This window comes from Castanea sativa, chromosome 11 (genome assembly GCF_040712315.1).
Source record: "Castanea sativa cultivar Marrone di Chiusa Pesio chromosome 11, ASM4071231v1".
In the NCBI taxonomy this organism is placed as follows: Eukaryota; Viridiplantae; Streptophyta; class Magnoliopsida; order Fagales; family Fagaceae; genus Castanea; species Castanea sativa.
This window is the reverse complement of record NC_134023.1, coordinates 1,145,839-1,172,467: the sequence shown is the minus strand read 5'-3', so window position 1 is coordinate 1,172,467 and position 26,629 is coordinate 1,145,839. Positions and strand designations below refer to the sequence as shown.

Below are 26,629 nucleotides of genomic sequence, written 5' to 3'. Positions count from 1 at the left end.
GGAATTATTGATGGGAATAAATAAATAAATAATTCTTTATTTAACTTTTCTTTTCTTTGAGTGGTGGGAGTCGTTCTTTAATAGTTGCTATTCATGGGGAGTGTGTTGGCCAGAGAGTTTTAAGCAAAAAATACCATATGAGAGCATAATGGCTTTATTACTTTTTTTTTTTTATAGTAATTCTTAGGTATTTTCAGAGTACGAAAAATGGTGCTTTTTTCTCTTACATTCATGGTGAGATCCGCTCATTAAATTTATGGTGGGGTCTATTATGAATGTGAGAGAAGGGAGTACCATTTCACTATACTCTGGGACTATTTAAGAATTTTCGGTTTGCACACAAAAAAAAGAGTAAAATTTTCCCATAAAAAAATGTCTAAAGTCTTGGATTGACTTTTATTAAATGGGAAAAATTCTAGAGTCACAACAAATTCCATATCTATTTTCACAACTATTTGATGTGGCGACAGTTTATAATTTATATCCTAATTATTTAATTTATTGTTTTTTTGTGCCTTTTACTCAAATATATCAAAAATTAAATTGAGTGTTAACTTTATAGTTTTTGTTCTCTATTCCTTATAAAATAATGAAAGTTTAAATGAAAAAAAAAAAAAGCAATTGATATTGTTTTCTTTATCTCCTTGTGTTGTGAAGTTAACACCTTTGAGAGACTCTAATTGAGTAGTTAATATAACATGTCGAGATATCACTTGACCCAAAAAGCTTAAGTCTATTGGTATGAGCCCAACTGTATTCAATTAACCACTCATTCTTCTTATTAGTATTCAATATGGGACTTCACTCCATAGCTAACCACATTATTCACATGTGAATATTACAACAAATTTTCCTCTTCATGTGTGAGTTTTCTAACTACTGAGTCACTTGTGGTACTTCAGTTTTAATCTCTCCCTTGAACAAAAGCTTTTTCTTAACAATTCAAGTGTTATACATCACCATCACCAATAGTATGCACTTTACTCGACCATGGTTAGAGCAAACATTGTAGTCTACCTTGCACAACTATAAGAGTCACTGACAGGTACTTGGTAGAACTCTTTACTCAACCATGAGTGGAGGCATAAGAGTTTTCCTCATTCTACTTGGTGGAATTCACTAACAAATACTTGCCCTTAAATTTCACCACATGGTGCAGTGTTAAATATGACCCAAAACCTCACCAAACCACAATAAATACACCCCTAATTGCATCCCCACTTATTAGCCTATTCACGCCAAAAGTCTTCCCTCAACTAGAGTTGTATTTGTTCGGCCTTACTAGACAATTTTGCCGTGATTTCATCTCCTTCAAATCACCTACCCACTAAATATTCATTTTAAAACTATATATATATTCTTCCTCTCTCTTCTAATTGTGGCTTGATATGACATTTTTTAATGCTCATTTTTTCTAAAGACTTTTTTTTTGGCTAATATATTTTTTTTCTAAAGACTTTAAAAGCCCACAAGGCCCTACCTGATTGGGTTTATATGAGTTATTTTATCTTGTACATGGGCTAATGTATTTTATAAGAAAAATTGAATGAGTATGATATGGAGGGTAAGGAGTGGGCCTTTTTCGGTTACCTGTGGACCTACTTGTAATTCAAGAGGCCTATAAGCAAGCCCATGTGCTGGCCAATAACACAAGAGAAGGCACTAAAGTGATAGTTTGGATTATACTTCATTGGGCCACATGTGTTCTCTTGGTAAATAATGAAAAATTAATATACATAAATACAATTGAAGTATCATAATCATTAAAAAATTAAATGACACATTACAGTTTAATCTGGATTCATTCTTAAAAACCTTGAATTTCTCCATTTTTTGTTCTTTTAACAGTCCAGGCTTTAATATCATGATTAAAACACTAAGGTCCAACAAAACTAAATAACTCATATCCGTGAAATTAAAGTCGTTATTCTAATGGAATCTATGATCTATTAACAATTCCTAAGTAACCCGTTACCAAAAAATAATAATATTTTTTAAAGGAGTTTATTCTTTTTTTGAATATAAAGGAGTTTACTCTTAATGGCAAGAAGAATGTCAAAAGTTGAAATAGATGCCAAATAAAGATGTTAATCGAGTTCATCAATGGCCTTAGGGCAATCCTGCCTTAGGGCAATCCTGTCTTTTAATCCATTCAATTCAAAAGGCCTTCCTACCAACCTATACACTAATACACAGAATATTTTTCCAAACCTCCATTTTGGTACACTGTAATTTACCCATTTATTTTTTACCATATGAAATGAATCATTTCCATCTCAAAGCAAATAAAGAGGATCTTGATCTAATATTTTATATATAGGTTACAGTTTAAAACTTCTTGGGCATTGGGATCCTCTAAAAGATGAAAAAAAAAATCATTGTACTTTTCTCCCTTCTCCCTTGCTACATAGAATACTGTAAAAATATCTCACAAAGGAAGTGATTTATAATTCTCATGAGATTATATGCTCAAATAATAATGAAAATCACCCTTTATTGATTGTTAGTAAGTTTAGCATGCTTATAAGAAAGAAAAAGAAAAAGAAAATTAAGTGTAGGATTAATAACTTATATAAAACTATATAAAATCTCTCTTTAATAGTGAACCAATCAAATTCTCTTAACATTTTGGGTCAAACAAGCCAATTGATTCAAGACTTCAATCCTTCAATTTATTTGAACGCAAAACTGGGAACATAAAATGCACCACCCCACTCTTCAACGAGGATTAACATAGTTGCAGTTCACTCTAACTTCACCTTCATTTCCAGTAAGAACTTGCACGTTTCCAAGGTTTGTCATAGACACTATAAACTGGTTCTGAAATAGAAATGGCTGAGATGCCATAGCTTCTACAAAGGGTAAGGTTCTTTGATCTGAATAGAGTTCTTGATCCGTTGTTAACAGCCCTACTTTCCTCTGAAGATTTGTGTAGAAAATAGTGTCAAAAGTCCTTGGAGTTATGACATCAAGGTAAACCAAATCTGTTGAACGCTTACATCTTTTCTTCAACAAGTTCAAGTAAGTGGTATTGAGTGAGGGATCAGGCTTTCTGGTTCCATTGAAGTTATAGAGCCTATTTAGAATTGTACCACAGGTACATCTACCAATGGTATGTGCCCCAGAGAGAGTGACTAAGTCAAGTATATTCAAACCTTTGGTTTGGAAGAACTCAATCAAAGCGGTTACATTTTCATGGCCTTGAGGGACAACTTCTGCTTCTTTGGCTAAAGAAATTCTACCATCTTTACGTCCAAATAGGACTTCCCAGAAGGGTCCTCCGGCGAAAACAGTGGCGTCTCTAGCCGCAGCAGTGAGAATGTCAGCGCAAGAGACAGTTCTGGGACATCTCTTCTCAAGTTCTGCCTTAATGTCATCAATCACTTGGAAGCCTCTCAAAGTGCTGCTCACATAAGATGACCTCTCGCTCCCTTTGTAGTTCAGCAATATGGATGCATCACATCCCTGCAATGCACACCCTTTCTTTTATAAGAATTACTTGTACCACATAATGAACTTATTATGAAGATATATGACGAGTTTGATTAGAAAATTTGATTAGCTTTGTAGTAAATTAATATCATATGCAAAATTATTATACCTTGCTAAGAAACTTAATTTGCTCTGTTCACAAAAATAGGTAAATTAAGTTTAAGCCAAACAAGCATGATGTCATAGACTCATAGATGTGACATGCATTGTAATATTTTAAGTTAAAGTAGAGATTATTGTTTTGGTTTGCATGTTAGACATCCCTCCAAAAGGAATGTCTAAGGAAAAGTTTTACCAATGAGGAATGAGTTCATTGATGTTATCTATAGAAATTTTATCTATAAACTATATGGGTTTGCAACTTAATTAATTATATATTTCTAATTGGTAATATTTTCTCATACCCATTTTACATATTCTTTTATTCAATATCTATAAGTGTATGCGCTAAATTGCTAATATGCACATTTTAAAATATACAACGATGATGTCTACATTTAAAACATGAAAAGTGGATGAAGATAAATTATTTGAGAAAATCATTACAGAAATTTTCTATAATACCATACATTTTCTAGCTATGGACAATGGTATTTTTCAATCAAATTTCAACAAATAAATAAATAAGATTATAACAAAAGGCCAATTAATGAACATGCCATAACTCAATATATATACACTTACCCGAACAGCACAATCGTGGAAGTGTAAACGAATGAGACTAGCAGCCAAGGTGAAATCCCTCTGAATCCAAGCTCCCAATTTTTGCTGAATGATGCCCTCAGCATCTGGACATTTGTTTAGGTAGTAAGTCAAAGACAGATAATCTGCAGGATTTTGAGGAACGACCACCCTTTTAGCTGTCGCATTTACAGGTTGAATGGCCAAAAACTCCGAATGAACAAGGAGGACAAAGATAGTCAAATAGCAACACTTCTTCATCATGTTTTCTTTGAGTTTCTATCACTAGCCCAAGGCTTGTAAGAGAGAAGTGTGAGTTTGTGCTTCACGTCTTACTCTCATTTTATAGCCCTTCATTGTATAATTGATGCTTTTGAGTTTGTATATAAAACGTGAGAAGCACCACTCTCCACACAAAAAGTTGACATGCAAACATGTAGATTTTGGGAAATAATTCTCAAGTCAAAGAATAATACCATTTTTAATTCCTCTCTGTGTTTGAGGTATCTCTCACCTAATAGAGAATTTTGAAATTTATTATAGTGGTGAAGAACCCACAAGAGGCTGAGGCCTGTTATCTCGACCAACTGTCAAGTGATCAACAGTTTTTCCATTAATTTTGTAATTGCAAACTTATCATCTACAACTCTTTATACACAATTTTCAGTCTATGTTCATTATTTATCATTGTTTGCCCCTAAAATGATGCCATGTGGTAACTTTGCAAAGAATAGAATAAGTGACACATGGCGTAATATTATAGGCGAAATAAATAATATGCAATTCTTACTACGTGGTCAACTTAGGCCAATAACAAAATGACAAATAATTAAAAAATTCACATCATTGCCCCCACATAAATACTTACATTGATATATTTTTCATTACATGTCACTTTGTTATTGGTCTAAGTTGACCACAATGCTCCCACCAACAGGAGGTTAAGGAGTGGGAAATTAATTTACAAAGAACATAACAATTGATACATGGCTTATTATTATAGGCCAAATAAATTACATATTCGAAAATTGAAAGATGGTGGGAGAAGCATCACAACTTTAGATGCAAGACTAAAAGAGTATTTGTTCCAAATTTTTGGGAGAAACGCTATATTCAAAAGAAAGATTTCAAGGTCTTCACCAAATTATCACATTGGCAGTATGATTTAGGGGTCTAATTTGCTTGCATCTAATCCTCTAATGCACTAGGGGTCCATTTGGATAGAACTTATTGCTGAAAACTGAAAATTGAAAATATTGTAGCAAAATAATTTTTAAATGTGTGAATAGTACTGCGGAACCCATTTTTAATAAAAAATTCCTAAAAAAGTGCATGAACAGTGCAAGCACAGTGCACATTGCGCATTTTGTCCCCCGTAGCAGAAAAAAAAAAAAAAAGAAGAGAAAATGCAGGATTGCAAAACGCAACAATTATAATTTGTATCTAAACGGATAGTAGATGTGACACCAACACAATACATGTTTTTTTTTTTTGAGAAAAGGATACATGTCTTCTAATGGTTATATGTCGGTCTTGTATCTCATTTAGTATACTTAAAAACTGGACTGAAGTGTTACATACTCTTATTTAGAAGAATTAATGGTAATTAGCAACAATTAGTGTTAGTTTTTGGAGTTCGCATGAGTTTACTCATAAATTCCTATTATATTGATCGAACAAGTTTGATGCAAATAAATTTCTCATTCATTCTTGCTTGAAAGTTGTACATGTTTTTATTAGTATTGAAGTTCTCTTAATTGAGGCCATTCCTAACCCACTCTTATAGCCAGTTTTAAAAACCCATAAACATGCCCGATTAAGAGAGATGTGATTCAGTGCATTTGAAGGGCTAGATGGAGAAGAAGCCGACACAAATCCTTGTGATTATCCATGTTGAATATCCTTGCTTTCCATATATTGGCCGCCCTGCATGCTTCTGCAAATCCTCAGCAAGATTGGAACATGACTAAAGTCCAATAATTGGTGGTTAGACCATTCTTTATTGCGCACCAGATGGTACAAATGTGACAAAAAAAAGTGTTCTTTATTTTCCTATTCAGCGTTCATGCCAAACTTTAGAGGTTGAGAATTTTGACTTAAACATAATAGGAATTAAAAAAAATACTAAAGGCAATACATTAGGAAATACACGAGCTATCAAATTTTGATGAGCTTGGTGAAATACTTGCCCCAAAAAAACAAAGAGCGAATGGATCTATAGTACTTAAAAAGAAAAAAAAGAAAAAAAAAAAGAGTGTTTAGGACGAGAGGAGAACATACATACTTCGTCTTATGGATGTTCTCTAAGTTAGAAATATGAAAATGACATACTATCATCTCAGTTTTGAAATGGAAAGGATCTATTTCCCTCTTTCTTCAGAGGACCAAACAAAAAGACCCTAGAGAGATGTGAATATACTTCTCACAAAATAACAAGAAAGAATCCTCTACCAACAATGGGGAGTACAAAATTTTCTTCAAGTAAAGATATGACAAAAAGAGTAATAAGATTGTACGGGACTTAGTGCAAAAAAGATGAGGCACTGAGTTGGGGAACTAGTAATTTGTTTGCTTGTTTTTATTTATTTATTTTATATATATATATATATATATATTTTTTTTTTATGGAATCTAGCTTCTTGGTCTCTAGTAGAAATGGCAACTGGTTGGGTTTTGGGCGAGTTTTTTTAAATCTGAACTCGCTCCTGAAACCCAAACCAGCCTCATTTAATAAGTAAGTTTTTTTTTAACACTCAAACTGGCTCCGTCAGTGTCGACAGGCCCGTCCAGCCATGCCACCTTAAGGCCCAATCAGTGACCAAATCAAAAAATAAAATAAAATAATGTTTGCCTGAATCTTTAAGCCTATATCATAGTCCAAATGCCAAATCAAACATAAATAAGCAAAAAAAAAAAAAAAAAAAAAAAACTATAACAAAAATCACTTGTTAAACGTAAATCCCATAAGTCCAAATCTAGCTAAGATCGCCTGTTAATCATAAATCATAGCTAAGATCACCTGTTAAACATTAAAAAAAAAACTACAAAATAAATCCCACAAGTTCAATTCTAGGACCATTAGAACAAGTTCAAAAGGCTACAAAATAAAATCTCACAAGTTTAGGATCATTATATTTCAACAAGTTAATCCAACAATTTTAACAAGTCCAAGAAATTAAAAAGCTATTAAATTAATCCAACAAGTTTAGGAAATTATAATGTCCCAAAAGATCACCAACATCATCTAAAACAAAAGCTAGAGCTTTCTAGGAACTTTACGAGCATTGTATTGCATATTCTGTATGTTCTTAATATGCATATCAAATTGGATGTTATTAACAATTTGATCAATAAACTTATTTTTTATGCATACTTTTAGACCATAAAAACCTGAAATTTAAATATTTGATTAATGACATAATAATTGATCTTTGATTTTCTTGATAATTTTCAACCTTGAAAGATATAATAAAAGCGTGCAATCCAGCAGTTAAATTTTCAAAAATCACACTCAATAAAAAAAAAAATTTTTTTGAAAGGTTTTCTTCAAAATAATTTAGAGAGAAACCTTTTTTGTTTTATTTTATTTTTGGTGTTGTGAAGCTTGTGCCTTGTTGAAAAAAAAATATATATATATTTTTTGCTTTTCTTGGAAAATACTAATTGCCCATTGTCCTATTAGAAATTTTCTAGGTGGGATCAATTTATGGTAGTTCATATTGGTCAGGTGTTTGTGATGGTGCGTGTGTTTTGTTTAACAATGCCTCAACTTTTAATAGCATTGCCTTTTTTATTTTTAAAATTTTTTTTATCCTTTAAAAATTTATTGTTTAGGTAAATTCCAAACAACTACTTTGACAGGTTTAAGTTAATACAAACTAGACCCAAGACTTTTTGAAACCAACTAATTTAGAATACGTTTGGATCCAGCTTCTTTTAACTGCGTCCACGTTTTGTTTTTGTTTTTTTTTTTTTCAACACGTGTTTGTTACTGTTCATTGGCCATGAACAGTGATTTTAGGCCAATGAACAGTAACTTCTAGAATGAACAGTGTTTTTTACTCATTTAAAAATTATTTTACTACAGTGTTTTCAGTTTTCAGTTTTCAGCAATAAGTTCAATCTAAACGGACCCTTAATCTCTAAAAGACAACTTTGTCATCAAATAGCTAAACACCATTATCTCTTTTAACCCTCTTCTCTTGTCTCTCTCTCACCGAAGTTGGCCACCTGCAAAACCCAAAAGTGTTCATCGGCATCAGCAACTAAACAACCATCACTACTAAAGGTCAGTTAGCATCAACTCTCTCTCTCTCTCTCTCTTCCCTATTTTCTACCTACCCAAAAAACAGTAACATCAGTAACAACCCATGGCTATGACCACCTTCGACCCAAACAGCAAGGAAAAAAAAAAAAGTGCAGCAACAACCCACAGCTACCACCACCTTCAACCCAGTAAAAAAAAAAAAAAAAAAACATCCAAACAGTATACCCAAAATCCATTCAATCATCATTTACTAGAAACCCCAAAACCCAAATTAAAAAGCAAACCAATAGATCTATGAATATTATACCCAAAATCCAATTTTTTAAACCCACACTCAAATCATTTGAACCTAAAAATTAGTTGAAAGTTCAAATATTATGTTTGGTCACCACTAACCATCTCTATTGGCTGTCTTGCCTTATCAGCTAGTGCTGCATCGCTGGCCAAACTGAATCTACTTTGGTTGTCCAAATCTTTTTCTTGCTCATAGCTTTAGATCTTCTGGCTCTGATTTTATGGAGTTTGAGAACATTTACTTTTCTATTTTAGCCAAATATATGGAAAGTCGAAGATATATGGACGTAATTTGGATCACATTCTTTTTCCTTACCTTACTAGCCAAAAATCTCCACATGGCCCGAGCTCCAACCTGTCACTACCAAGAAAGGGGGTAATGGGTTTGGTGAGAGAGTGAGATAGAAAGGGAAGAGGGAGAAGAGAAGGTAACAGTGTTTAGCTATTTAGGGACAAAATTGTCTTTTTAGGATTGAGTTGGTTAATTATTTTTTTGATACAAGATAGAATTTTATCCCTCATCTAAATCAAGTGGATATATATATATATATATATATATATATATATATATATATATATATATGAGAAACTATTTCTTGAAAATTTGACTTCTAATCATTACCTTTACATTCCATAAAAACTTATATTTGTAATCATCATACCAAAAATGTGCTGTGGTAAATTGGTTAATTTTGAAAATTCTTAAACTTAAGTTGTGTTGTGTTTGGATACGCTGCGTTTGTGTTTTGCTGAGAATTTTTTGCGTTTTTTTTTTTTTTTTCAACGTGCATGAACAGTAACCGGTATTGTTTATGCACGGTATTTTACTGTGCGGGAGACCAATTTTACTGTTTATGCACTGTTTATGGGACCCACAAACACTTTATTCAGAAAAAAATATTAAAAATAGGTCCCACAATACTATTCACACATTTAAAAAATATTTTGCTACAGTATTTTCAGTTTTCAGCAATAAGCTTTATCCAAACGGACCCTTAGTATCAACTGGTTAGTTGCGTGAAATTTGCCCTTTTTATTTTATTTTTTTTCTTTAATAATATATTATGCTCTTAAAAAAAAAAAATCTTTCCCTTTTTTAGGAGTGCAAATGTTTTCCTTTCACTTGAAAGGGAGAGAGAGCTTTTGTGCCATTGCTTACATGCATACTTCAAAGTTCAAATATTGAAGACAGACACAATAGTAAAACAACAATCTATAGACAAACCAACAATAAACCCAAAAGAAAGAAAGATCAAAACAACAATCTATATTACAATGCCAGGATAAAAAAATCACACCAACTTATCACAAAAGAAAATTACATTCACCAATATTCCACAAAGACTATATAGACATAAGTGTTGCAAGTAAGTTTCATGCTTATTTAAGCTTTGCAGCACACAAAACGACCAAGTCCTTTTGGAGCATGTCGTTTACCTTCTTCATCCCCAGAAATTCCAACCTCCTTATGTTGTTTATGCTTCTTTTTGGTCTCATCTTTAGGCACAGTCACAACAAGTACCCCATCATGCATCGAAGCCTTAATCTCATCAACTTTTGCATTATCAGGCAACCGAAACTGCCTCATGAAGCTACCTCTACTTCTCTCCTTGCAGTGCCACTTGTCGGTTTTCTCATTGTCTAGCTCTTCTTTCCTCTCTGCACTTATATGAATCACTTTCCCTTCATGAACTTCAAGCTTCACATCCTCTTTTGTAAGACCCGGAAGATCAATTTCGAAGATGTGGGCATGTGGGGTTTCTTTCCAGTCCATGTTGGTGTTCCCAGAGGCTATGATATCTGAGTTTTCTGAGAGAAACCCTTTGAAAGGATCAAAAAAGTTTCTCTGATCAAAGAGGGTTTGAAAGAGGGACATGTTTTTAGCTGTTTGACTGATATGTGCTAGCAGTTTGGAAAAGGTTTTCTTGTTTGTTACTGATGGTTTGGTGAGCTGATTGGTGTTGGTTTATATATTGGATGGAATAGAAGGGAAAGTGGGTTCCTGAAATTTCTGGACGCTATTAGGAATCCAGAAGAACGTTGGACAAAGTTCTTTACTTACAGGAAGTCTCTGGTAGTTACTGGAAATAGACAAATAGTTAAAACAGAAACAATTATTGAAGCTTATCCATCATCGATAATTACTTTTCGTTTTTAATTATTATGACTAAAGTCTAAGCCACTTTTTTTTTTTTTTTTTACCTGAAGAAATGGTGGCATTTAGTTTGTCTTTTTATTTTTTTTATATTTTTGGTGTGGAGATATTAGTTGGTATAAATTAGTTTAATCACAAGTGTGAAGTTTTTTAAAACTTTATTTTCTTTGAGATACTATCATACTTGTATTCATTTTAAACAAATTAACAAATTCAAACCATATTAAAACCTCAGATGACCATTTATGAATAGGGCATACCATTCAATTTAGATCAATTTAGATTTGTTGTTTAAAAACTAATTATTATTGGGCTTTTATAAATTTGTAAACTTACATTGTAGACACACAAAATATGTACAATGTTGTGCACATTTTGTGTGTCTACAATATAAATTTACATTGTTAGTAAAATGTAAAGTAAAAACTTTTTTTTGTTATTATTACCAATAATATTAGGTCGATATAGATAGTAATAGACTAATAGAGGAATTAAGAATTATTTAGAGTTTCATAAAAAAAAATTATTTAGAGTTCTTAAGATCATAGAGTTGATAAGAGCATTGTAACTCAATTGACATTTCTTAATGTTTTCAAGAGAGATATCAAGGGTTTAAAATCATTCATCCTCCATTCTAACTAGTAACTATAGATTGTCAAAAATAAAAGGGTCACTTAGAATTCTTAAAATAACTCCACCACAAAATTACTAAGATCCCATCTGTACATTTGAAAATTAGTGTGGATTAATTAGATTTTGCTACATCGACATTTAATTTAATTTTTTTAATGAAAATTACTATTTTGAAATTTATTTAAAATACAATTCAATTAGTTCAAAGTTGAATGATAGATTTTGGAATTCCATAGAATTAAGATCATTTAGGGTAACTCTATCATGGAGTTCTTAAACTTCTATTAATTAATTTTAAAATAAGTGGATTAGATTTTACCAAACCATCAACATTGAAGAAAATATCTATTATCACCATTTTAATATCTATTAAATGTAGATAATGTACCAAATTTAATACACTCGTTTAAAATTGATGGAATAAAATTTCAAAAACTTTGGGATGAAGTCACCCTAGAGGATCCTGATCCCAACTTCATGTTGAATTGCCCTAAGAAGTACAGATGTTGTAATGGTGGATAAAGGCAAAAGGGAAAAAAATTATCAAGATTGTTTAGAAGGTTGACAAGAGCCTCTTGCGTGTCAAGTTTCTAGTGTCAACTGTCAAACCACCATGGGCCCTTTAAGGAATGTCTGACCCAATATGGGATATAAAGGTCATGCTATGGAATGCTACAATTAAGGCTTAAACTGAAGATTGTGGTATATGTTGGGCCTTAAGCTTATAAAGACCCCATCTCAGGCCCTTCAAATTCAGCAGTTGTTTGAGTTTTTTTTTGGTCAAATCCTAGGATTTATTTAACTCAAAGCAAGAAAAAATAAATAAAAAGATTAATTCAAGGCAGCTACAATATAAGATGTAAGTTGTCAGTGGCACCAACACTATCTCCTCTTCTTGCATAGATTATCAAAAAAATATTCTCTTCTTGCATTTTATATTAATTAACATTATTAGATTTGACTCCAGTAAAAAATAAAATTAAAAATAAAATGAACTAATTATATCTACTCAATTTAGATGGAAAAAGTATCTTATAACTTATGAGGCAGTTTTATAAGGTTTTTTACACAAGGTGTGAGAGGAGGGTCTCATATGATAATCTCATGATATACTCTCTCAGTCTCTCTTCTAAGTGATATATCATGCATCCATTACATGAGTCGTTGTTTACTAGGTAGTGAGTCTTATACATCTAAAAAGCCCATACACAGTGATTAACATACTCCATATAGTTAAAACATTGCAACAATTAATATCCTAAAAAAGAAAAATAACTTCATCAAATATGAAGGAGCAAAATTTGAATGTGGAGGACCCATTAAAACTGTACACTGATCATATTGTTTCCTTCAGGCAAAGGTTGTTCCTTTTCACACTGATAGCCATTAAAACTAAATTTGTTTTAGCTGCCAAAGCAGTGTATTAATTGTAAAACCAATTGAAAATCACCCAGAATCTATGTTAGACTGTCAATAATAATAATATCAAGGCAGCTGTCCAATTTACTTTTATAATTAATGAATTGAAATTGAAATTGAAATTGAAATTGAAATACATGGCAGTAAATTCTAAAAGCAATAGGTTTTAATTACTATTTTTTGGAATTAGATTGAGTACCTGTATTTGGGCTTTTCATTTTGCTGCGGGCCACAAACATTGGGCTGTCAATAACCAATTTGGCGGCTCGTAAAGAAAAGGCTTACGGTTGGCTGCTATTATTGAATTCTTCATTCCCACTTCAAATTAATATTTCGTCAATTTTTTATTTTTATTTTTTATAACTCGAAAATTGGGATGGAGGGATTTGAATCACACAAACTATTTGAATTACAAGGTTCTTGACTCCTATATCTCATTTTCTTTGTCTATTATTATTATTAATTTAATTTTGGAATTTCTAATTTTAGGATGACTCAAAATATAATTCACTGGTTCAAAAAATATATATATAATTCACCTTAGACTCAATTTTCACTCTTTTTTTATTATTTAAAGGTTAATATTCTTTTTATTATTTAAAATTATATGGATAATTTTAGGAAATAGTAATTTTTTTTATTTCAAAATCATACATGAAATCATTCTTGCAATAAACTTGATGATTATGGTACATAGTTATTGCGATAAACATTTTTAAGGAAACATGATTTCATATTTTATTAAGCGTACTTCTCTTGCCGTGACTTTACAATACTATTTTAATTAAAATTAGAATACTTACACGAACCGTATTAAACTATGTATTATGTTACTTATAAAAAAAAAAATTTCAATGCAAGAAAAGTACTTATAAAAAAAATGTTTAATTTTAGAAAATTATTTATTGGCAAGTAAAAGAGTGATATTAGTTATAGACCCAAATAAGAAACCATTCTTGCAATAAACTTGAAGATTCAAATGTGACATTAGAGGAAGATAAAAGAAAAGATATTTAAGACAGTGACAAAGAGAGTAATTGATAAGCAGTTAAGTTACAAGGGTCTTGGCAGTTTTTTAAAAGATTACGTTATGTACATAGTAAATATATGAATTAAGCTGAAAAATTACAAGCAAACATGTGCTAAAGTATATTTATTTAGCTTATTTAGTTTTTTGCTAAAAATGTGGTAAAGTATACTTGTATTTTGAAAAAGTGAGAAAAATTGAGGTTATAAAAAGCTAAAAGCTAAAAGCTAAACTTATAAGCTCTCTAGCCAAACAGATACTAAGTACCTGCTTGGGATGTATTTATAAGCTAGCTTATTACTCTACTATTTATGAGTCCTACGTAAGTCACCTACTTATTTTATTTGATTTTTGCTTATTTTTTTCTATTATTTGCAAGTCCCACGTAAGCCGCCTACTTATTTTATTTAATTTTTACCTTTTATTTACAATAGTAAAGTCCCACACTAGACACTAATGAGAATAATAAGTAGTAAATATATCATAATAAAGAATCTAATATTTAAAAATGTTCATCATTTAATTGATTTCATAAAAAAATTTAGATAGTGAAATTACAACTTACCTATGTTTTATATATTACAACATACATATCCGTGGTTTTTCTGAAATTTAAGTTGCCTACCTAGGGTTTGAAATTTGACATTTTACCCATCTGAGATTAGCTTAGTTAGAGTTTCATAAACCACATTTGTTAAAAACATGGCTAAATATGTAATTTTTCTTCAATTTTATATATTTCTCCTCTAAAAATAAAGAAAACATTAAAATACATAAACAAGTTAGATTAAAAAGAATCTAGTGGAATACTTGTATCATGTGATTGCAAATCACAAGTAGACAACTTAAATTTCAGTCAAATCTCAAATGGATAAAGTGTCAAATTTCAAACCACAGGTAAGCAACTTAAATTTCGGTCAAACCATATGTGAGTAAGTTGTAATTTGCTTTACTTTAAAAATAAATAAGTTGGCAATTGCATCCACTCAAGTGTTTGTGTCTCCATTCTTATAAAAAAAAAAAAAAGTGTTTGTGGCTCCACAAATAGATGACCATATATTTTCTCCATTAATTACCTTCTCTCTTAATTGTATTCTTTAATTAATATCATATTTGTAATGAGTTGAATGATGTTACTTGTGCAAGTTTCAAGTTTTCATGTCCCTAATTAATTGCACATCCGCACACAACAAACAATTCATAATGATTTGTAACCTATCAGAAATAAAAATTAATAGTGAATTGTAATTAATTAGGGAAATTAAAGTTGAAGTTTAATTTGTCAATAGAAAGCAGTGGCCCATTTGCCTAATAAATGTGCTTTTAGCATGAAAAGTCTAATTATACATAGACACTAGACAGTGACACCACGAATGTCTTGCATGTGCACCTCCCCTGCATAGCAACATGACAAAAAGTGTCCATTTCAATACAATTCTATTTGCCAAATAAACCTGAAATTGCATTTATAATCCCAACCGCAATTAACTAAATCACAGATAAATCCGTCTTTACCAAGTTCCTGAACAATATTGATTGAAGGAAGTGGCCCATATTTCACCTGAAAACTTTTAAGACAGTCATGTTAGCAATCAAATTTGTAGGTGTTTCTGATTGGATTATATAAAGCTTAGGGAAATGATTACAATTTTGCATTACAAGCTTTTCGTTCATCATTTTGTTCCATGTTTGATTTGACAACATGTCTTAGGATTTTTTTTTTAATTTTAAATTTGGGTTAGGTATGAAAGTTTTGCATTTAGACTTTAATTAGTACGGCTTTCTACTAATTTTAACCGATTTTCCCTAAACCAAGTGTTTAATTAGTCAAGATTTAATTTACAAGCATTGCAAATAAATATAGCTGTAAATAAATCACAACACACATACATAGAGACATGTTATGGAAGAGAAACTAGAAAAGGAAAAACTCTCTAAGGCTAGGATTGACTCAGTGCACGTTTGGATAGTGCGTTTTGCGTTATCCATGCGTTTGCGTTTCCTTTTTCGATTCAGTAGGTTTCGTGTACTGTTCACGAGATCTGTAAGTACTTTTTTTTCATTTAAAATAACTTTAAAACAGGATCTTATGATACTATTCACATATTTAAAAATTATTTTACTATAATGTTTTTAGTTTTCAATTTTCAATTTTTAGTAATAAGAGGTATTCAAACACACCCTTAGACTACTCAATTAATGAAATCTACTATGAAAATGGTTGCAGTACATAATAACTTTCAAATCTTTGAAATGTACATATACCCAAGGTTTCAACTCTTGCTAGCAATAAAATGCACAAGTGATCATTTCTATTCATAATCTCCAAAACACAAGTTGACATCATCTGCCAATCCATAACGGTAGCAATTTATCACATACATAACAGTAGCACACCTTTAAATTTATAAAATTTAAATCTTAAGCATGAATTGAATCTATTATAAAAAATAGGAATTTAGATCTAACTAATGCAGGGAAAGTAGAGATTCGTTAATTTTGTATGGACAATAAAATGCTATGATGAGTGGCCTCCAATTTTGGTCGCATGTGTGAGGTTTCATTCCAATAAATTTTAATAAGCATCTCTGCCGGCATGAATGAATGACTTTATTGCAGAAGTGAATGTGTCAGAAAGTGCAGACCTTTCTCTCAGATTCCTGAATTCCAAGAAGCAGCTCCATGATGGTGACTGTCCAAGAAGTCTCCAGGAAATGATCCCTATCGTGCTTGTTTCTTGAGAAAACAAAAAACATTTTTTATAAAATTGTGAAGAATACAATGGATACCGACGTCTATATATGACAACTTTTAGTACCATGGATTTTTCTTGTTTTGTTAAATGGCACTGGTTATAGGTTGATGGACATTGTCATTGTCGGCTACACTTAAGTGGACGTAGAGATGTGTTTCAGTTAGCTTAATTTGTAAAATTTCTGACAATTGAATAAAAAATTTGAGATTCAATCTTTGTCAACACCAAAAATCGATTGATGTTTGAATTTGATGATAAAAAGTTATTATTAAAAAAGGACGACACAGATTAAGACTTTCTAAAAAAAAAAATAGACAGATAACACCAATCATCATACTTGTTTTCGTATCATATATGCTAATATAATTTACTATTGCATGCGTAAGGTTTTAGCTTATTTTACTCAATTTATCTTGCTTAAAAGTTTATTAAAGGTGCATATAAATGTTAACTTTACAAATATAAATAACCATCGCGCACTCTTGACACGATAATCGTTCTACAAGTATAAGTGCTTGTGGGGTGTAGGGAGTAAGGGCAGGAGTTCAAGTCTCCAGAAGAAAGTTTCACATTTATATATACTTAGATTAAGTTAAAGTAGAATTTTTATTTTGTATAAAAAAATAAAAACAACAACAACAACTTGGAAACCTAATCCAAACACAATTCGGTACCTTACTATGATTGCAAGATTGAATGAGCATTTTTTTTTTTTTGAGAAAATGATTGAACTTCATTTCATATATTTCAATTTTGCATCTATCTATAGGGAAGACGTAAAAGTATATGAGCAAATGCGTTTATTAAATTAGTCTTCCATTGCACCTATCTTGTTAGTTAAGCCTGTGAAAAGACTATGAAGATGTTCATGGGTTCTTACATATGAAAATAATAAATAAAAGTGCTATAAATACAATAAATTTCATTGTTGTTGAGAAGACAGATTAGAATAGAAGTTAATTTCAAAAATTTAAACCCCTTTGGATTTTTAAAAGTAATTCTGAAATTATTAAAAACTATTTTCAATATTTTTTTTCAATCTAATTGCAGACAGTTTATCATTCGAGTATTTGGGGTTGGATAAATATGTTCATTTTCTTCTTCTAGTTTTATTTCATATCTAATTTCAGAAAATTTTAATAATGAAATATATATACACACGCATATATAGAATTTCAGACATATTGTTAAATTTAGACCACATTTTTCAAAAAGTGTTCCTTAAGTAAAAAAAAAAGTACCTTTAGTGGACTAGATTTGGCTAAGACCAAGTTTGTATAAATGATGCGTGTAGCTTTTAAAATGTTTCTGGAATACCTGTTTTTAATGTTATGAAATGACCATTTTTTTTTAGAAAGATATGAAATGGACATTTGAACAAGCTATTTAGACTTAATTTTAATAATGGAATCTAATTTCAGACTTTGCGGCCTCAAAAGAATCACGGAATAATCAAACCAAAAATTGTCAACACGATGAAACTAGGAAATTTCCAATGGCCTATTTAGGCCAATTGACATCCCAGCTCTAGGGTGTTACATACATGAGCAATTCTTAGGTACTCCCGGAATATGGAGAATGATACTCCCTTCTTTCACATTTATGGTAGAGTCCGCTCATTAAATTCATAGTGGGGTCCACCATGAATGTAAGAGGAGGGAGCACTATTTTTTCGTGCTCCGAGAGTACCTAAGAATTTTCTTACATGCATAGTATCTTCATTATTACATGCATAGGGATGTGTAACATTGTTGTTTGTTCTATGCCTATTCTTCTAAACTCTATAGAAAAAGAGAACACCAGTTCCGAAGAGAACTATAGCTGTAAGAACTTTGATCCAAACATAAATCTCTGCCCTGGTATACAAGAGGAAAAATGGTATCCATTAATATCACAAAGTTATAAAAAAAAAATCAATAAAAGCTACAAACCCCTTCTAAGGAGGAGGAAGAGAGAGAAAGAGAAGGAAGGGATTGCAGAAATTTTTCTATAAAGGGATGATTGAACAATTAGAGTTTTGCTGAATTTCTAGCTACTTGACAAATACTCTTTCCTTAGCAGCTTATTTATACTAATGGAGTAGGCCCATAGCCTCCTAAATTGAATGTTGGAACAATTTTATTGGCTGTCAGACCCAAGATTGTCAAACTCAAAATTTACGAGAGTCGTAAGTTTTGAATTAACAAAGTGGGATAGGGTATGTCATAATTCACGCGTCTCTTGGAGAATTAGACTTCTTGTGATCAACCAAATATTCTCTCATATCATGTTAGAAACTGATGCACTCACAGTGGTTCAAAGCATAATTCTTTCTCATCTAAAGTAGTAATCTAAATTGTGATTCAGGAAATCAATTAATGAAAAGAGGTAGATAAATCAATTTAATGTAGTTTATTTATGATCACGCATTAGTTACTATATTCGAGTAACAAAAATAAATAAACAACCTAATCCTACCTTTACGTAAAACTCCTACTTGAACAACCTTCTATTTCCCTCACAAATATACAAGTTCATTAAATTTCCAGTAATATACTTTGCAGTTCAATTAATTGTTATTGCCTCCTTTGTCTCCACTTGACTCAACTTGTCCATAATCATAGTTTTCAAATTGTAGTTAATTCTTTAATTGGTTAATAATACTAAAGGCGACCCAAATTTTTTTGTGATTTTTTCTAGATTTTTTGTTACTTAACGTACGTATATAATAAATACTTAAGCTAATCTCTTTACATACAACATATCCTATGCATGGTTTCAGTCTTTCTACCTCTAAAGAAATAACTCCAAAAAAAAAAAAAATCATAAAATTAGAACAAGAATATAACATTATCCAAAAATACATGTACTTTGGCTGGCCCTTTTCATTGAAAATAAGAAGAAAAACAATCAAAATGTGTTCTTATATATATGTCTACATCTATAAACACACACATTGAGAATGAAAGGAATTGTACACTGCTTCCTTCGGATCTTCAACATGATGTAATATAACTATAAAACAAAGTGCAATCTTTTTTTGTTCAATGCAAGACAACTAAATATTCCCCTCCAATCTGTACGTACAATAATACAATCAGGGTCCTCCAATTTGTCCGTACGTGAATTCTCACTCTCTGAAATAAGAGAAAAAAAAAAATACTAATGTTTGTTTTAAGGGCACATAATAGTATACCATTTTTTTTTAAAAAAAATTATCGAAAATTGAAAAAGTTCCCGTTAAATTTTTTTAAAAAAATGAATTTGTTAATGTATGTCCTAAGGGCATATATTAACGAGACAAACAAGAAATAACAACAACAACATCGGGCATATATGAATGACTTACCTGGGAGTGAATTTGTCAGAAAAAACTTCATATTGTTTCCGATTACCTATGTGCTTATTGAAGCTCCTCCATGATAACGACGGTGTTTAGAATAAAGCCGTACACACACATATACAAGGTTCTTAAACTCAATTTATTATATAGGAATCATTAATTAGGTGCTTGTGCACCATTTTCTGTACCCAAAACAATTGATTACTTTCAATTTTTTTATAAAAAAATAAATTGCCATCAATTTATATATTATATAATTAGGGAATGTTATTGTTTGTCATTTTTCACTTCTCTTTTTTGTCTCCTTTGATTATATATAATCACGTGTGTCGTGTGTCTCTATATATTTTACATGTTTGGCATTTGAGATAGGAAAGTATATATGGTAATAATAATTAGATATGTGGATTAAAAGAAAAGTCATTTTATCATTGTTGAAACTAGAAATGTATACCACCGCACATATACACTTAAATTAGGCTAGAGTAGAATTCAATCTTATATAAAAAAAATTAAAAAAAAAAACTAGAAATGTATAATATTGCAAAATGACTGATATGAGTATAAATGTCAATTAACTTAGTAATAAAGAACAAATATAATTGTTTTTTTAGAAGAAAGACATCAAAACTTTATTAATGAAGAAAATTAGCCATAATTGACTACAATAATATCTTGAAGGTAAGAAGGAATATTCTCCATCCACACGGATAAACTTCTAGTAATAACAATATAGTAAACACAAGAATTGACTTAGGCTTCATAATCTAACAATCATTATTATCATCCACGTACCATTTCTTAAATTTCTCTGATCTTTACGTTTTATGGATGAAGTGTTATTTCTAGTGTATAGTAGGTCACCAAGAAACTTGACAGTTGACGTACACCTAATTTTTTTATTAATTAGTTTTAGGTAATAAAAGGTATATGTAACTTTCATCCTCCAAATCACACAAAAAATATCCATGAAAGAGAGAGAGAGAGTTTAATGTGAATAATTCAAAAGGGAAGCCTCCAGGAAACAAGAATTTAGTGGGTCTTCACTTCACTCAAAAAAGACAATAAGCTAAAAACAAAAGAATAATTAGATTGAACAATACAATTTTCACTTGCATGATATTTGCCTTGTTTTTGTCTATATTTTGCTACAAATTATTGGTTTACAATTATGAAAGTGGCCCTTAGAATCACATGGGGTGTCCCGTTACTCTCGTACCAAGTTTGATACATGGTAGCTAGGGTGAGTGTGACATTATTCCAAAATAGAAATTTTAAACGTTATATTAAGCAAGAGATTAATATATATATATATAGTCATTTCCTTAATCCATTAATTTCCTAGTTATCACACGGAAACTCTCATGTGGTGGCCGGTGGTCATCATCAGTGGAATAATCCATCAATTAAGCCTCAACAAATTAAATATATATGGATTTAATATATATATATATATATATATATATATATATATATATATATATCTATATCTATATCTATATCTATAAACTTAGGCGATTTTTAAAAGAAAGATGCTTTAATTTGTATCTTCTATTATTATCTATTTGTTTTTAGGGTAGGTGTTATTTGTTTACACGACTATGTTTTTCCTATTTATAAATTGTTGACAAGCTTTGTACACGTGTGGGTTTAAGAGTTGAGAAGAGAGTATCTTTTTTTTTCCCCAACTATAATTATATAATTTGGGCCGTTTAAATTTTGTATAGAACTTAATTGGGTTGAATAATGGAAAAACTGTTTCTTTACCATTCTCGGATAAATGATGAATATTTAAACCCTAATTAAGCTAGTGGTAGTTGGATTTTTCTTTAACACTTTGTTCTTTTATAGTTCTTTTTTATTGCACTTTAATTTATTAACAATTTGGAATCAACTTTACGTTAGGTTAAAACTTAGCAATGATATCTTATAAGCCATTGAGCCAAGAACCAGTAAGAGAATAAATAATAGGGAACCATATCTATCTCATGCATGCACTTAACGCTTTGTTATTTTAGGTAATAGGTTTCCTTTTTTGACTAAAGATAAATAATACGTTCCTTGTGAATGCAAATTATGCACTTACTTGGTATAGTATTGAATCGGTAGGTAAAACCTAGCTATGATTTCACATGCAATTGCCTAATGCATGCACTTAACACTTTGTTCTTTTGGGGTAATTCGAATTGATCCTTTTGGCACTTTATTCTTTTATAGGCACCTATTTAATGCACTTGTTAAAAACTGTGTAACAATAGTGACAATATTGGTACATGGAGCCTTGCTATGATAGAAAACATATAGGTCAAAATTAAGAGAATAATAGGGAACAGTACCTAGTGCTTGCACAATACAGTAGTGCAACAATCTTAAATCAATTGGTAAATAGAAATCTCGGCCAAAAAAATGTAGAATGATCAAATTCAGATGGGACATCATGTACCCATGCCAGCAGGCTTGACAATCAATTCTTACTTTGAGCTCACTTAAAAGCAAGGTTTCATAAGAATTGTTCTGACTTCTGAGCAAAAAAGAAAAAAGCTTTCCTAAATACACTAACTAGGCCCTATGACATAGTAATAGTCTCTGCAATTGAGCTCAGCAGAGGGTCCACAAAGTATCATTATTAAAAATTTAAGTCATCTACTCATCAGCTACCAATGAGGAAGAGCCAGTTGCCCATTGATCTCTGTTAGATAATCAATGAGTTCCATTTTCAATAACTAATATACTTCACCTGCTCTAGGTGTTAAAAACTTAAAATGTTATGCAAGAATATTAAATAAAATAGATTAAAACTTAGTTACAATAATTTGAAATTGGATAAAACTTAGTTACAATATAGTTCTTTAATTAGATGTTATATCTTAAGTTTTTTAATTAAATTTGACTTTGTGATAAGGAATTTATTGAAATCAGATGAAATAATATGTAATTGGAACATCTAATTAGGGTTTTGTAACACTCATCGGCTGAAAACATAACATATTTGAGATTTATAAAAGAAGTAAAGTCGTTAAGATTATGACCTCGGCTAAATTTAGTGTTTTTGATTTTCTTAATTCTTTTATGCAAAATTAAAGGTGCACTTATCAAATTAAGATAGCAAAGCTCTGATTGTGACCCTAAGGGGGCAATACAAAAGACATGGCATATTGTATTTGCAACATTGTGCATATTCCTTTTATTCTAAATTGAGCAAACATGCATTTACGTACATCCAACCATCAAGGTTCTCCTTATTTCTTTCTCAAGAAAGAAAAAGAAAGTTATCCTTATTTGGTCTAAATATTTACGTTATGATTCATGGAATTTATGGACCTTTTTTTTTAGCCGCCCTTATCAATCATATATTGGCTTTTTTTTTTCACGCGCACCTAGTACATTTTGTTGTTCCCCAATGTGGTGCGTGAAGTAGTAAAGTATCACTTACTGGTCTTTTAGCCTAAAAAGCATAAATACTTCATTTAAAATGTCGTACCCGTGTCCCATTTATGTAGTATCTGTATTATATTAGTGTTGTATTGGTCATTTTATAATGTTATAATTCTTCAGAAATTGCTAATGTCACCATGTCGTATATGTGTCTATACCCATACTTGTGTCATTGTCCGTGCTTCCTAGCTTTAGCTCATTCCCACTGCTCCTATATATCCCTCTGTTTTTTTTTAGCTGCTCAGGTTTGTAGTTACATGTGGGTGCTAGAACGTGATCACTTTGTTACAGGTGGACTAGTTCTGGAAGCAGTTTCATATGTGTTAAGATTTTACATTTTAATTTAAAAAGATTGCTTTTGTGAGAAGTTGTCTAAAACTTTTGTTTATGCTCAAATCTTGTCAAGTTTATATCATTTGGTTATTTTAGAGATTAGAAATGAATTAACATGTACTTTTATTTTGAGACTGAATTTATTTGATTTGGAGGTTTCCTAGCTATTTTGGATTAACTATAGTTTTAAACTAATTGTAATTTTTGGGCATTACATTTTGTATAGTGCCTTTGAATTGTAATTTTACAAAGTCTTGTCCTCTGAAATCCACTCTTGTCAAGTGGTTAAAACCAAGCCTAGGGTGTGTTATGTTGAACACATATGGATATGGTTTCTCCTTGGTAAGCTAGTGGTGGTGGGTCATTTGAGATCACTATGGCCTATCATCTATGGGGTTCTCAAATGTTATTATTGAATTATATGATCTTGTTGTGCATTCTTTTTTCACCACTTTGTCTAGAGGTCATCCAAGTTTAGGTCTCTTATAAATGATCACAAGATTGTGCGTAACGAACATTATCCTTTTTGTAGTTTGGAAGATGTGTATGTCTTGACTTGTTCTTGTTGTTTAGGTTTACTTATAGAATACAAATTCTCAATATCACTTTTTGTGTTTCACTTTATGTTTCATTAATTATAACTTGTCATGTGCTTATTTATTTTTTCTATTTTAAACTTTGACTATTTTATTAAGAAAGTTAAACAAATACATGACAAATTATGATTGGTGGAATATAAAGTGAAACACAAAAAATAGTACAGAGAATTTGTTTTCTTATTTAAGAACTCCTTAACTAACCCCCAACTCCTAAAATAGTGAAATTGACAACCAAGTGCAAGTTAAATAAGTAAAATGGGCTGTGGTCGGTTTGGAATTTACTAAGCACAAAAAAGAATATAATGGTGATGATTATTAAGATATGACAGTAGTTATAATCACGGTTGCTTTATTTATTCATGAGGATTGAGCAAATGACTGATTGAGGGTTACAACCTAGGCCTATGATGGTATAGCCCTCAAGGGTCTCTACACCTACTCATTTTCCTCATTATATTTATGGAGCTCTCAAGCTTAAGGTTGTCCCCATCCTTTAATGTGACAAATAACGGAAAAAGAAAACGAATTGAACGGTATAATTTTCAGTCATTTTCACATTGCACACATATACATATGGTATTTTGCCTACTCCTTTATCCTTATCCTCCTCCAGTCATTTTCACATTGCAACTGGGCTACAGTACCCTCAATTGAAGTATGACAATTGTTGAAGCTCACATAGTGAAAAGCCATATACTTTGCAAGGTAATGGGAATAATAAAACAGTGTAGGATTTGGAAATACAACTTTTCTAGTGCTGCACAAGGACCATCCCTAACTTTAGCCCCAGCAGGCTGGTTTTATGGTCCCTCACTCATCATTCTTTAGAGCCATTCCTAAGGATCCATTCTAACAATTATATATGAATACGAATTTTTAGAACCATTCCTAAAGATTTATTCAAATAAGTATGAAGACAATTTTTTACAATTTTTTTTTTACCACGCTTGACATGGCATATTGGATGCATAATAAAGGTAACATAAATGGTGAACTCATGTAAAAGTTATTTACTTCAATCATGATTTATTATATTAACAAGTTATGAAAAATGTTGAAAATTTTGCATCTTTTAAGACTTCAACATTGCAGTTGTGTTTTGTGGACCATCCATCTTAAGTTAAAACCTACTTTTGATGCGAAATTTGTCTAAAATGGACCCTGAATTATTAGATTATATTATGAATATTAAAATTTCCTTAATCTCAAGGAATCTGATTCAGTTATAAACTGATACAGGGTCCTAATGGTATGCATATGCAGGAGCCCCCCAGTTTACCTGGAAAGTACATCTGAAAAAGCTACATACATTAGGAATTTGACAAAAAGACACAATAAATTAGCATTATAATTCACAAAAGATCAAGAATGGATTTTTGATCACTTTTATTTTGATTAGTTGTAATACTTAAATCAAGACTGACATATTTCAACCTCATAAGGTTGTTAATTAGTTTTTGCTTACCTCAAAAGTTTTTTTTTTTCAGCTTGTTAATGGTTATAAAAAAAAAATCTTCCATGTTATATTCCTCTCATCAAAACAACTGTCTTCGAGAAAGAGAGAGAGAGATTCCTCCAGCTAAAAAGAGTAGACCAATGATTGGTCTTTTTCTTCCACTGTTACCTTCCTTATCCACCACTCCAGCTTATATCCTTGGGAAGAGAAGCATTTGTCTAGGTATATACATGATATATCATCCAGCAATAAAGTGGAAACAGGGGAAGTTCCAAGTAAGAAAAGACACCATGCATTCTAGCATATTATCCCACCCAACGAATCCCCCTATTAAACCAATTTCCTTGATTCTCTCCTTACCCAATAATCATCATAATAATCTCTAATATAATAAGAGTGTGTTTGGATACCGTTTATTTGCTGAAAACTAAAAATTTATTGCTGAAAACACTATAGCAAAATAATTTTTAAAGGTGTGAAAAAAGTGAGTTTGGTGGTACGTGAATAGTACCACCGGGACCCACTAAAAAAACACCGAGTGCGCAAATTGGGCGTTTTGCCCAATCCAAACACATGCTAAGTGTGTGTTTGAATACCAATAAAAAATTAAAATTAATTTACTATTCAGTTTATTTTTTGTACTATTCATGTGCCCACTGTATTTTTTGGTACTATTCATGAGTTTTACTGCATTATTTCAACTAATTTTTACTTTTATCTACCGTACTTTTTGTAATAAGTTTTTAGTTTCAGCAAAATAA

General features: G+C 31.1%; 2 protein-coding genes across 2 annotated transcripts; both read right to left on the bottom strand.

Annotated features, from left to right (window-relative positions):
* Positions 1 to 2,594: 2,594 nt before the first annotated feature.
* On the bottom strand, positions 2,595 to 4,437 carry LOC142614838 (peroxidase 7-like). The gene is made up of 2 exons (XM_075787480.1): positions 4,177 to 4,437; positions 2,595 to 3,465 (listed from the first exon to the last, which is right to left on the bottom strand). The coding sequence occupies exons 1-2, from the start codon at positions 4,435 to 4,437 to the stop codon at positions 2,719 to 2,721; spliced, it is 1,008 nt and encodes a 335-aa protein (XP_075643595.1). The 3' UTR covers positions 2,595 to 2,718.
* A 5,546-nt stretch (positions 4,438 to 9,983) lies between these two features.
* Positions 9,984 to 10,806, bottom strand: LOC142617908 (17.8 kDa class I heat shock protein-like). The gene has a single exon (XM_075790880.1). The coding sequence runs from the start codon at positions 10,608 to 10,610 to the stop codon at positions 10,119 to 10,121; it is 492 nt and encodes a 163-aa protein (XP_075646995.1). The 5' UTR covers positions 10,611 to 10,806; the 3' UTR covers positions 9,984 to 10,118.
* Between the last annotated feature and the right edge of the window lie 15,823 nt (positions 10,807 to 26,629).

Excerpts from the sequence above, each read along its gene's own strand:
- LOC142614838 (XM_075787480.1), bottom strand. The coding sequence starts at position 4,437 with ATGATGAAGAAGTGTTGCTATTTGACTATCTTTGTCCTCCTTGTTCAT. Across the intron at positions 3,466-4,176 it reads TCCACGATTGTGCTGTTCGG|GGATGTGATGCATCCATATT; the intron begins GTAAGTGTATAT and ends TGTGCATTGCAG.
- LOC142617908 (XM_075790880.1), bottom strand. The coding sequence starts at position 10,610 with ATGTCCCTCTTTCAAACCCTCTTTGATCAGAGAAACTTTTTTGATCCT.